General features: G+C 33.7%; 1 protein-coding gene across 2 annotated transcripts in view; it reads left to right on the top strand.

Annotated features, from left to right (window-relative positions):
• The first annotated feature begins 1,234 nt into the window (after nucleotides 1-1,234).
• The window catches only part of GOLPH3L (golgi phosphoprotein 3 like), a 35,292-nt gene continuing 23,790 nt past the window's right edge, over nucleotides 1,235-12,736 (top strand). For both annotated transcript variants that reach the window (XM_054580978.1, XM_054580976.1), the window contains exons 1-2: nucleotides 1,235-1,429; nucleotides 3,155-3,349. In XM_054580978.1, the coding sequence (XP_054436953.1) occupies nucleotides 3,167-3,349 (183 nt within the window). In that variant the 5' untranslated portion in view covers nucleotides 1,235-1,429; nucleotides 3,155-3,166. The remainder of the gene's footprint in view (nucleotides 1,430-3,154; nucleotides 3,350-12,736) is intronic.

The raw sequence follows: 12,736 nt of genomic DNA, 5'->3' as shown, positions 1-12,736 counted from the left end.
TAAACATACATTAATTTTTAAGGTCCTCTAAAGCCATTTTTGAAACAAATAATGTTTGTTTTGATATTACATTTTGTAAGGAATTCACTTTTTACTTATGTTAAAACTATACTACTTAACTGGCTGTTCGCAATTGTGTTATTTAAACAATGTTCTTCAGTACTTCGATATAGTGTATTGACATGATAATATATAATGTAAAACATAGGTGCTTTAACTTTTTAAAAAATTTTTTTTTACTACAAAATGAAATGACTGATTTTTAAAGTCAGGCATTTTGCAGAGCATAAATAAAACATTGTTCAGCATCTAGACTCTTCCATGGCTTCCAATTTTTTATATAATTAAAGTGGGCACTAAGTCTTTTTATTGTTTTTTTTAATATATAATGTTTATTACATATTTTTTTCATTACCATTTAGTCCCCTTATATTACCCCTCTCCTCAGGGCACTAATTTTGAGGTCATTTCAGTAGATGTTACTTTGGAAGAGTTGAGCACACTTCCTAGAACTTTGGGATGGTAGTATGAAAGATACTGTACCTTTAGTGAGAAGCCTGGGACCTGGTTCCAGCCTTGACCATTTCCTTTGCTTTAGAAAAGGAAGACTTAAAACTTGGTCCGCTTGCCTCTTGCGGCATCAGCAGACATATTCTAAAAGCATGCATTATACATGGATTTTCCAGTAACAAGTGCTAATAGGCAATGTTGGTTATATATGCAATGGTAGAAACATACGCATCCTGTTTAATGTAAACCAAATAAACGTTCACAAACTGACCCACATCAGATTTTTCTAGAACAGGATAGTTAGGAATAAGCCTAATTGTCGAAAACAACCAATTTTAAAATGTTTACTACTTATTAGCTTTATTGTATCCCAACACATCTCACCTAATCGTCCCAGTGTACACTGCTATAGTAACATACCTGCCACACTGAGATTGACCAACAGAAACCTCTGTATATCGGCAGCTGGAGCTAGCTTACTGAACGCCTGGATTGGCCGGTTTGATGGGGTTGGGGAGCGCAGCCTTCTTTCCTCTCGTCTACCAAGGTTCCTTCATTGGATTGACCAGCTGTCAGGTTGAACCCAAACCTGCCCACTTTTGGTGGTGTTTGTCTGGATCGCAACACAATAGCCAGGGAGAGCCTCCCCTCGTAAGCTCCGATTGGCTGGGCCTAACCTTGGCGGTTTCTGATTGGTCCAATGAAGAAACACCAAGGTAGGTTGCCTAGTGATCCCGAGGAAGCTGATGTGTTACTTCTTCTCTGCAGCGAAGGATCAGGAAGTTTGTGCTCTCTCTGTGGCTGGGAAGTTTTTAACCTACTAGGACGGGGTCGGGGGGGACAGGGGTAGGACACAGGTGTTCTAAAATAAAGTGCAAGCGGCAGCCTCCGTCCGGCGGTAACCCAGGAGTAACGTCAGGTAAGCAACACGGGAAACACATTTCCTAATGTCCAAAAAAACCAAAACAAACCCAAACATAAAAACAAAAAAACCCTCCAAGTTTATTTTATGGGGAGAGGGGAGGTTTTTATTTATTTGTTGGCCTTTTTTTTTCAAATAGGATTTTTAACTAGTAAATGTTCGGGGGAAATGCATTTCTCAAAGAAAATCCCTTTACTTTTTTTCCTGAAGATTTAAAGTTTCTTGTAACGGGTTAGGAAGTAAGCCCTATTCACAGTGCCAGGTAGGGTTAGTGCTCTCAATATTTTATTTCTTTCATGGTTCTCTCCTTCACTCTTCTTTTCGCCTCCTACCAAGAATTATATTTGAAATATAGCCCCGCACAACGAGCCTTTTGTAAGTCACTTAATTTGCAGTTATATTTTAAATGTTCACATGCATTTCTGAGTATTCATTTTAATCAGTATATATTTATTGAGCAGTCACAACGTTAAAGAAATTGTGCTAGTTGCTACGGAGAATTAAAAAAACCTAAGAAGACAAAATCCCTGCCCTCAAGAAGTTTACAGTTGAGGGAGCCATGTCAAAAGAAAGACAATAATAAATACTTTAAACTATGTAAGTATAAATAAAGTTTTGTGAAAGTACAGCTGAGAGACCAATTCTGGCCATGGGACAGGGGTAATGGAGAATGAGATTCACTTAAGCCTTGACAGTAGGTTCCCAATAGGCCTTTGAAGAATGGGTAGAATTTAAAGAGTAAAGGAAAAGGGAGAACTCCAGCATGTACAGAGGAGCAGAGGTGAAAGGCATGGCACGTTTGAGAAATGGTTTGTTCACAGTATGTAATTGGAAGCAATGGGAAATAACTGTGAGAAGGTAGAACTGAATCCTGTCACAGAGGTTCTTGAATGCATTCTGTTGATGTTGCAAAATATATTCTTTTAAATAATTGCTGATTAAAATATTTATTGTATATTATTCTTAAAAACTGGCATTTAGATTTATCTCAAAATAAGCAAACTTAAAGGTTATCACAGATGACAGTGCAGTTGACTGTTGATTTTTAAAACAACTGTAGTGCTTGGTATAAAAGCTCATATGCTTTGATTTTATTTTTTATTTTGTAATTGAGAAGGAATTTGCTAATCTTTTAGCATTCTCTTGCTAGTTGGCAGCTGTTTTGTTTGTGAGATGGCCAGCCTAGGGATAGAGAAGTTTTCTGGCTATGTGGAATTATTACACATGATGTTTTGAGGGTTATACTCTAGACTAGTGATCTCTTGAATGCATGAACTGAGTCATTTAGGGTTTGGGAAGAAAATATTAAAACAATGTATTTCTATTTAGTTTTAGAAAACTTTTTACTCTAATTTTTTGTGTATGTTTTATAATGTACCATTAAATGTTTATAGAAGTTCTATATAAATTATTATATGCATATTGGGGCTGGATGCTCACAATTTTCTGCTGACCCATATTTAATTTGAGAAGGACCCATCTGTGAAAGAGGAGTCACAATGATAGACAGTCACTCCTGGGTTATAGATTATGTGCAAGAAATCAACAGGTTTAAAAGATGATCATTTCTACTGTTCTTTAAAATCTCTAATTTGTTTTCCTGTTAGTGCCTTCTGTGTATTTAAGCTATGTACTTTGGAAGGATACTGCATTGCGTATGAGTATCTATATGTGTTTATTTACATAAGTGCACATATAGATATTTTTTCATCATCTTTCCAGAAACAGTTCAGAATGACCACTTTAACTCACCGCACCCGTCGCACGGAAGTAGGCAAGAACTCTGAAAAGAAGGTAGAAAGTGAGGAAGACACTAATCAAGACAGGAGTCCAGACAGTGAAGACTCTGGAGACTCTAAGGATATCCGCCTCACCCTTATGGAAGAAGTATTGCTCCTGGGACTAAAAGATAAAGAGGTAATATAGTTGGGTTGGCTAGGTGGTCTTAAAGACTTAAATACTGGAATGTTTTTAGGAAGTAATAGAATATTTTGATTAATGTCAAGTTGGCCTTTGAATTATGCTTTCGCCATCCGAGTGGGGAATAGGGAGTTTTGAAGGGTGGCTGACACTTGGAGGGTAAAATCCAGAAGTGTGATTACTTAAAGTGTCATTTAATTACAAAATTACTCCAAAATTTTAGAGGATACAAGAGAGGAAATAACACAACGTAAAGTTTTTGTACTTACCGTTTCCCAAGTGAGACTGATGCTGAAATAACCTCTCATGAATTAAGAAAAAGGGAGCACACATTGACGTCTTCTTGAGCTTTTGGGAGAAAGTCTTAAATGATAAGATACAAAATGTGTATGATTAGCTGTCTTCCAAAGATAAGTAGTGGGTAGGTTTATTAAGGTATAAGAAGTAACTTACTCTGTGGATCTTTAGAAGTGAAATACCAACATTTGATGAGGATTATTTTAATTTTAGAAAATGTTTTTAAATTAATTTCAGCATTTTCTTTCTAAGTTTTCCCCTGTGATAGAACATTTATAATAGAATTATTCCTGAGATACAAGTCTTGTGATACAACCTAATATTTTCTTAGCTTTTCTACTAGTAGTATACATTATCCTTCATTTCTAATATAACTTTTTATTGTGTTTTCCTATTACTTTCTTCCCTCATGAAGAGGTTATAAAGCTATATAAATATAGTATTTTAAACAATGTACTTCCTTTTCAAGAAAGTCTTTAATAAACACAAAAATAAGTAAAGGCATATCGATTACTGGCCTCAGTTTTAAAAACTTATCAAATTAAAATGTTACTTTCTATTTTAAAAATACTCAATTTGGCTTTGATAATTGACTTTAGCTAGAAATGAATTAGCAACATATATCTAATATCTCTTTTGTACATTGATTCTTCAACCTGGGAATACTCTTGTTTCTTAGACTTTACATTTTCTCTTTTTACCACTTTTCCCTTTTTTTGTTTTTTGTTATGTCAAATTACCAACTTGAACAAAACTTAGAAGATTTGTTATAGCCTGTATATTATTAAAACTAACATTAGAGATATGCCCATATATACTTGGCCAAGACAGAGATATTATCAGAAGATCTTCTTGCCTGGAAGTGTATTTTCATCTTTGCTGAGAAAGTTGATGAGACACTAGTTTTATAAAAGTCAAATAAATGAAAAAGCAAAACTGACTCTCCAAAGAATGTCAGAGTAGGTCTGAAGATTACGTGGTGTAAATACTGTTTTGAGATGTTTACACAGTGCCAAGAAAAGTCACTAACTGTAGAGGCAGAGCCTAATAGAACTAAAAAGTTACTTCATTTGTTTTACTTTCGAATAGAAATTATTAATTTCGTGCTGACCTTAGTATCTACTAGAATTTTTGCTTGTGTTATGTAGAGAAACTGCCTTTGGATTTGTCTTTGTGTGTTTCTAAATTTATAATAGTTGATATAAACTTAAGGAAATGGAATAAAACAATAAAGATGCTCATTTAGAGCTATAATCATAGTGGATACTCAACATATTGGTGAGATAATATAAAAAGATGGACAGATAATAATTAATTACCTTTTTAATTGTTCTAATTTTATTTTTGAATAGATAAATTAAGTTTTTAGTTCTCACTTGTCTCAAGAAGAGTAAGAAAGGATAAATCCTTAGGTGTAAATAAGTAGAAGTTTCAAACCTTTGGATATGTTAAAGAAGTAGTAGTAGTAGTTTTTTAAAAATGTCATGTACATAATTATCTCTAAAAATGTTACATTCATTTCCAGCTCTATTTTCTTCTTATCTCCCAAAGTACATGTAGATTTATTTAAGCAATATTCAGTGTGACTGGGGACACCCATATGTGCTTAACATTATGCAAATACTTAAGTAAATATAAAGTAGTATAATATATGACCCCTGCCCCCAAGAAATTTACATTCTAACTGGGCAGACAAGATATGCATACTTTTTAAAAGTTAAATAACCCAAAGGTCCATCAGCAGTAGAATGGATAAAAATGAATCATTTATTTATTCAAATGACTCTAAGTATATTTTCAGAATGAAAATGAACATTGTTACAAAACATGTATAATTCTCATATAATGTTCAGTAAAGGAATCCAGACACACAAAAAATACATATTGTATGATTCTATATATATAAAATGCAAAAAAACCATAGTATTTGGGGTTGCATATTTAGATGGTAAAACCGTAGTGAAAAGCAGGAAAGGAACTACCATGGTTGTTAGGGTACTGGTTGCATTTTTGCAGTCAGGGGAATAGGGGGGTGTCAGTGATTAGAAAAGAGAATGATGAGGCTTTCTGGACACTGTTTTCTGTTTCTGTACTTGTGGGAGGTTTCATGGATATTGATATAGGGATAATTCATTGTTTTTCACTTTTGTATACTCTCCCGTGTGTGCATTATATTTCAGAATTCTAAAGATTTTTAAAGAAGTAAAAAACATCGAGTTTTTTCCATGTTAGAACAATAAGAGTTGAGGGAGTTGAAAGGAGGAGAGAACATCATTGGTTGGACTAAGCTGGGGAGGTATAGAAGGGAATAAAACAAGATGACCTTTAAGAATGGGTAGGATTTTTTTTAAAAAAGGAAGAATGGGTAGGATTAATAGACATGCAGAGAAGAGAATACAACCTGGATGAGGAAACCTAAGTAAGCAAAGGTATCATGAACTTGATGAGTTTGGGAGATAACTGAGTAACCAGAATGACTGAATAGGTTGTGTTCTTGGAGAACAATGAGGATCAAAATTGGCATATTAGAATCACAGTATAGAAGATTTTGAGTGCCAAGAAGATACATTTAGACTTTTTCCTTTAAGTAATAGAGGACCAGTCAAATAAAAACAGCAAAGCTCATTTTATTTTTGTGTCCAAATTAAGGACTTAGTGATATTTTGCTCTATTTTATTTCTGAGTTTATGTGATACGTACATTATTTCTTGTTTACATGAGTTGAGTTTGTGACATGTCAAAGAAAAACCCTGTTAAACTTTTGTGTCCCAAAGTCCCAAAGTTAAATTAACTTTTTGCTGAAGATTTACATAAGATTCTCTGTTTAGAACCCAATACTATAATTTTAAAAAATTACATCTGTTTCAAAAGCATGTAAATCGAAGATAATACAAAGATATTAATATTTGTAGGCCTAGAAAGGAATGAGAATAGGATATATAGTCAAACTGCTTGTCAAATATTACTGTCATCCCTTTCTTAAGATTCTTCTGAAGAGTAGCTGCCACAGCCTGGTTTTATATTAAACTTCATTGTCTTGTAAAAAAATCAAGAAGTTTAAATATATGTTGAAGAGTCTAACCTTTCAAGTGCACTTAAAATTAGATGTTATCTCAGTTTATTAACACTGACCTCAACTGAGAAAAATTAAATTTAAGCTGCAGCCTGACCAAAATAAAATAAATTTATTTCCTGTTGAAATCAAGATCCTGCCTGTCATTATTGCCTATGGTAGGAATTTTGCTATATATAGATATTATTGGCTCATGGACAATTAATGCTTTAATTAAATTGCTAGTATATTTAAAATTTCCCCTTTATGATAATCTTTTTTATTAAATTACTTGTAAGAGGAACGAGGCTAGTAATGCTTTTGACTTGATGGTAATCTTTTTAGTTTGTAGATAGCTTTTTTAAACCCCCTTTCCTTTCTTGAAAAGTCTTCCCCTAGTAATGCCATTTATTGAATACCTACTAGGTACTGGGACATAAAAGCTTTTCATCATATTTTTCATGTTACTGGAGTTAAAACTGACAAGAAGTATTATTCATTGGAATTATGGAAGTATATTTTTATTCATTTGTTTGGTCACCAAAAATTAATTGAATGTCCCATACATGTCAAGTGCTGGGTATTGAAAGAGAATACAATAGTCCCTGCTGTTGAGGTAATTTATAGACTGCGGGCATGGAAGTGGCTGGAGAGGTGGGAGAGGGATTGGGAAAGTCAGCAAACCATTGCAGTATGGTGTGATACATGCTTTGTTCTGGGTACCGAAGGAACGAAGAGGAAAGACCTCTAACTTAGGTGGATGGTGGAAAGTGGTAGTAGGAGAGGTAAAGGGAGAAGAGATATTGGGAAAGGCTTCTGGGAGGTGGTAAGTCTTAATCTGAATTCTAAAGATGAGCAAAAGTTAGTCTGTAAAGAGAGATAGGTTCTAGGGAAAAGGAACATCAGGTGGATGTTTGTGATAATTTTGGTGATTTACAACTGGAATAACCACAGATATTTGAAAGTGTCCTATCTCTTTTAAATAAACTCAGATGTTTTGAAATAAGTACCAGAGTTGGATACCCAGTTATGTTTTATTGTTTAACTTCTCTGAAATTGTTAAATATGGCATATCTAGAAAAGTGTACAATTTAACAAGTAATTTTAAAGCAAACAGTCATGTAACTACCACCAATAGAGCATAATCAACATCCTAGAGGCATCCTCTTGTGTCCTCCTCTAATCACATGCTGGCCTACCTCCCTGTGGTTTTACATGTGTCTATATCCCTAACAAGATATTTTAGTTTTGCCTGTTTTTGAACTTTATGTTATTGGGTTAATACTGTCATATATCTTTTTGTTTAATATGATGATTGAGGTTCCCCCATGTTGTGGCTTATAACTGAATTCAGTTCACTGCAATATAGTATTTCATTATCTGAATGTACCACTAGTCACTCATTCTACTGGCTAATGAACATTCAGGAGTCCATTATCAACATTGTTGCTAAGAATATTCTAGTACTTATCAATTATGTTATTTCTATATTCACACATATAGAAAAGTGATACAGCAGACTGGATAGAACTTTTATCTTAAATTATAAAGTTTTAATGCTAAGCTTTTTCAAGCAACTAATGATTTTCAGTTGGTTTTAATTCACTCATTGTAATTTATTAGCAATGGGAGATTGGAAATACAAACTGTTTTAAAGCTGGTAAAAATTTTTCAGCAAACTAATCAATAAATTTTTAAAAATCATTCAGTAAGTCAGTGCACAACTTGTCAGTGAATGGCTATAGAAGGAGAAAATGCTACTCTTTGAAAGTTGCTAACTCCTAAAACACTTTCTTAAAACTAAAAGTGGAATTTAAATCACTACCTGACCTTTTATCTTCCTCCTTAAACAAAATGAACAATAGATCTCTTGTCAGTCGTTACTGCTGACAAGTGTGAATAGGGGAAGTGTATCAGAAGGACTCGTTTGTCAGGTTTTGTGGTTTTTATTAACATAGACTGTTAAAAAAAAAAAAAAGAAACTTGTGTTTTTTTTATTATATCCAGTTGTATAACCCCAAAGAATTATTTGCTGTGGTACAAAAGGAAATAAACTAAAAGACCAAAGTCCTATTTTAACAATAGGCAAATGTAGTTTAAACTAGTTCATCGAGAGCCTGCCTTTCTCTACATCTTCCAACCCCCTAATGCACACTGTTCTGGTCTGAAATATCTGGACTTGATATAATGTCAAAAACGACCCACTTAAATTTGGAGTTTGACTGTAACCACTGAGCCTGTAAACTTGATGTGAGCCATTTCATCTCTTTTGTCTTCTTCATATGTTGTGTTTGTATAACTTAGAGTTTTTGAAACATTTTGCACTTTCTTTTCTTGATCTTGCTAGGCAAATATTGTCCTCTCTTTAAGGGAGTAAAAAATAAATGGTTAGATGGCCAGTAAAGTTGTGAAATTTATGTTCAAACTGACTCTGAAGTCAAAAAAGAACATGCTTACAAAATGGGTACATATTTTTTAATACATATTTTTCTGTATTTCATGCTAAGCAAAGAGAATTACTCAGGATTGTTAATTGTTTAGTGTGACCCCAAAACATTTCCTCTCCTAGGATACCTTCACATGGAGTTGAAACTCCTATTAAAATAAAAGATTATTATGTTCTGCAGTTATATTTGGCACAAGTTATTTTTTTCAAGTCATAACCATGACTTCTTTTTATCCTCACATGAGGATGCGCATAGAGAGAGGAAGGGAGAGAGAGGGACATATCAATGTGAGAGAGAAACATCAATCGGCCACCTTCTGCATACACCCCACCTGGGGATCTAACTCTCAACCTAGGTATGTGCCCTGACCAGGGATTGAACCCACATCCCTTGGTGTACAGGATGATGCTCCAACTATCTGAGCCACCTGGCCAGGGCTCGTAATGCTTTGAAAAAAAAAAAAAGTTTTAGGCTGTCTTTGTGCCAAGGATCAGCCCAAGCTGTAAACTTAAGGTCTCTTTAAATGTTTTTCTGAACTGGTACCTTTCCTTGCCATTCGCAGTGACATCCTAATGTTCCCTATACATGTAGTTGCTTTTCAATGTCTGCTCTTTGGTGTCTGGCTCCCAAAAAGGGAAAAAGAGAAAAATGAAGGGGAGGAAAAGGGCACAAGCCCTTTAAATCACCTGGAAATCACTTCAGCCTGAGTGGGAAGGGCTTGCAACAACTGTGGACCTTACAACAATGGTCTCTGTCTGCACCTCCATGATCAGAAGCAGAAATCAGTGATCAGAATGCAGGTCCTTGATGTTTGGAGGACAGAGTTCTTTTGCATGCCCTGGCTCCCAGAAGCTGCATGTAAACTGCCTCAGGAACAAGTGCATAGCTGCTGGCTGAAGGACTAGGGGAAGGGGTTTTGGTAGCCCTTTCTTAGCTAAAAGCTGAAATTGGAATTTACTATCATCCAGGCCTTCCTCAGGAAGTTGCAAGCCTTCAGTAGACTCCAGAGTTCCAAAATATTTACATCAGACAGATTTTGCTGCTGTAATTGTTGTCTAGGTGGGAAGACAGATATTTGGTATTTACTATTCTGCCCTCTACCGTGAATCCCCATGTAACCTTCCCCACAGTTTGTTTTAATTTAAAATCTGTACTTCCTTTTCAAAGTCCATCACAAATTCAACAATGACCTTTCCATTCTCTAAATTCCCTTGTATTCATTATACCTCTAATATACTTATTATATTTTCTAGCTTTCTTACAGGCATTGTTTAAAAGCACAGGTTTTGGAAGCAGACCTATCTACATTCAATTCCAAAGTCCACCATTTACTAAATATATGGCTTGGTCTCACTTTTCACTTTTTTTTCTTTATACTTATTTTATAGAGATAGTAACATTGCCTTCATAGTAAATGAAGCATTTACAATGCATTTTACAATGCTATTGTAAAAATTAAATTAAATTACTTATATAAAATGTTTAACTCAGAGCCTGACACATATAAATGTTGAGTAAATAATAACCAAAGTGAAATACGTTAGAGAAAGATAAATACCATATGATCTTTCTTATATGTGAAATTTTAAAAACTAAAACTGAACTCATAGATACAGAGAACATTGATTGGTGGTTTCTGGGAATGGGGATGGAGTAAAATGGTGAAGGTGATCAGAAGTTACAAACTTCCAGTTACAATATTAAAAAGTCCTGGATATGCAATATTTAGCATGATGACTATAGTTAATAACATTATTGTATATGTTTGAAAGATGCTGAGGAATCTTAAAAGTTCTTACTACAAAGAAAAAAAGTTTTTAGCTATATGTGGTGATGGATGTTAACTAGACTTATTGTGGTGATCATTTCACAACATATCCATATATAGAATCATTATGTTGTACACCTGAAACTAGTATAAAGTAATATGTCAATTATATCTCAATTAAAATAACCATATAAATTTATAATTTAAAAATTGGGAAGTAAAGGACTAAATGTGGGAGAAAGTGTGGGAGAGATGTTAACTTATTTTTTTATAGTAAAAAGTCAACTAGATATTGTGCAAATAGAAATATTTAGTTAACTAGGAATCAAACTGGCGACCTTTCAGTTCACAGGCCGGCACTCAATCCATTGAGCTACACCAGCCAGGGCTAGGAAATGTCTCTTACAGAAATGTTTGATGGTGGGGGTAGGCAGAGACAAATGTATTTGAAAAATAAATAAATTACTTAAAAAAAAAAAGAAATGTTTGAAGTTCAGTAGTTCCTTCATTTCCACTTTTTTTTTCTTACATTAAATTGAAGTAAAATTGTGTTCATTAATTTTAACTTTAAAAATGGCACATGTATTACGATTATTCCATTTGTAATGTGATAAATGCAATATTACTTAAAATTGACATCAAATGGCAATTGAGGTCAAACTGAATATTGCTTTTCTTCATTACAAGTTATTACTTACTAAACAGCCCAACTAAGTTTTAAAAAAGAGTTTAAAGGTTGTGTGTGGACCTTGTTTGTTTCTTGATTCACACAAACCAACTGTAAAAAAATGTATTAAACAATAGATAGAATTTGAAGGCTTGCTGAATATGTAATATTAAGGGATTCTTATTTGGGGTGGTATGATTTTAGTATTGCAGTATTATAAAACATACACATCTCTTGGGGAGAGTATGGTAGTATTTTATGGATGATATGTTGCAATGACTGGGATTTACACTGAAATAATCTGAGTAGGAGGTGAGAAGTATGCATGAGAGATGATTATATTTATAGCTGTTGAAGATTATGGGTACCTAAAGGTTCACAATCTCTCTACTTTGTGGATGTTTCGAAATGTTAAACCAAAAAAAAAATTTTTTTTAAAGAGATGTTGGAATCATGTTTTCTTAACAACAATATTCCATTTTACATGATATCCAATTGACTTCCTGTTGTAAAAGATGATGAAATTACCATTCTGTTTCTTTTACCTCTACTCCCCAATATTTTATGAAAGTTTATATTGTATACATACATTCTATTCTATAATTTTCACACACTGTTCTAGGAACGAAAACCCCAAAATTGAGGCTAAGAAAGAAACAGATCGAGAAATTGGTGGGTAAATGAGTAGTTAGGTGTACTGTATACATAGGGAAAAATCTGATTTTACAGATACCAAATGATAATAGAATGATGGAATTTATGAGTAATTTTTTATTTTATTTTTTATTCTTCTTTCCAAATTTTCTAAAATATATTATTTTATCAGGGAGAAAAAGCTATTTGAAAACAAAAGGTGTATCTGCATTTACCTAGTTTTGCTCTTCTGAAGTCTAATCATACTGTATTTGTCTTTAAGTGTTTCTAAATCTATTTTAAGTCATTTGAGGAGTTGTAAGGAAATAGATTTAGAGCCCTAGGCTTTTATCCAGGTTTTTAACCCTCTGTCCCTTCTCAACTATCTCTTCTCTCTTCTCTTTGGATAGTGTGTAGCAATGAAAGTTCCATTTTTCTCATAAGTAACATATCATGGAAAAAGAAAGGCATATAAGTTACTGTGTTTTGCGCTACACTCACTCTTAAATTTTTTAGAATA

This window comes from Pteronotus mesoamericanus, unplaced genomic scaffold (genome assembly GCF_021234165.1).
Source record: "Pteronotus mesoamericanus isolate MK-2021 breed Mesoamerican mustached bat unplaced genomic scaffold, CSHL_Meso_final contig_647, whole genome shotgun sequence".
NCBI lineage: Eukaryota > Metazoa > Chordata > Mammalia > Chiroptera > Mormoopidae > Pteronotus > Pteronotus mesoamericanus.
This window is presented reverse-complemented; position numbering and strand designations above follow the sequence as displayed.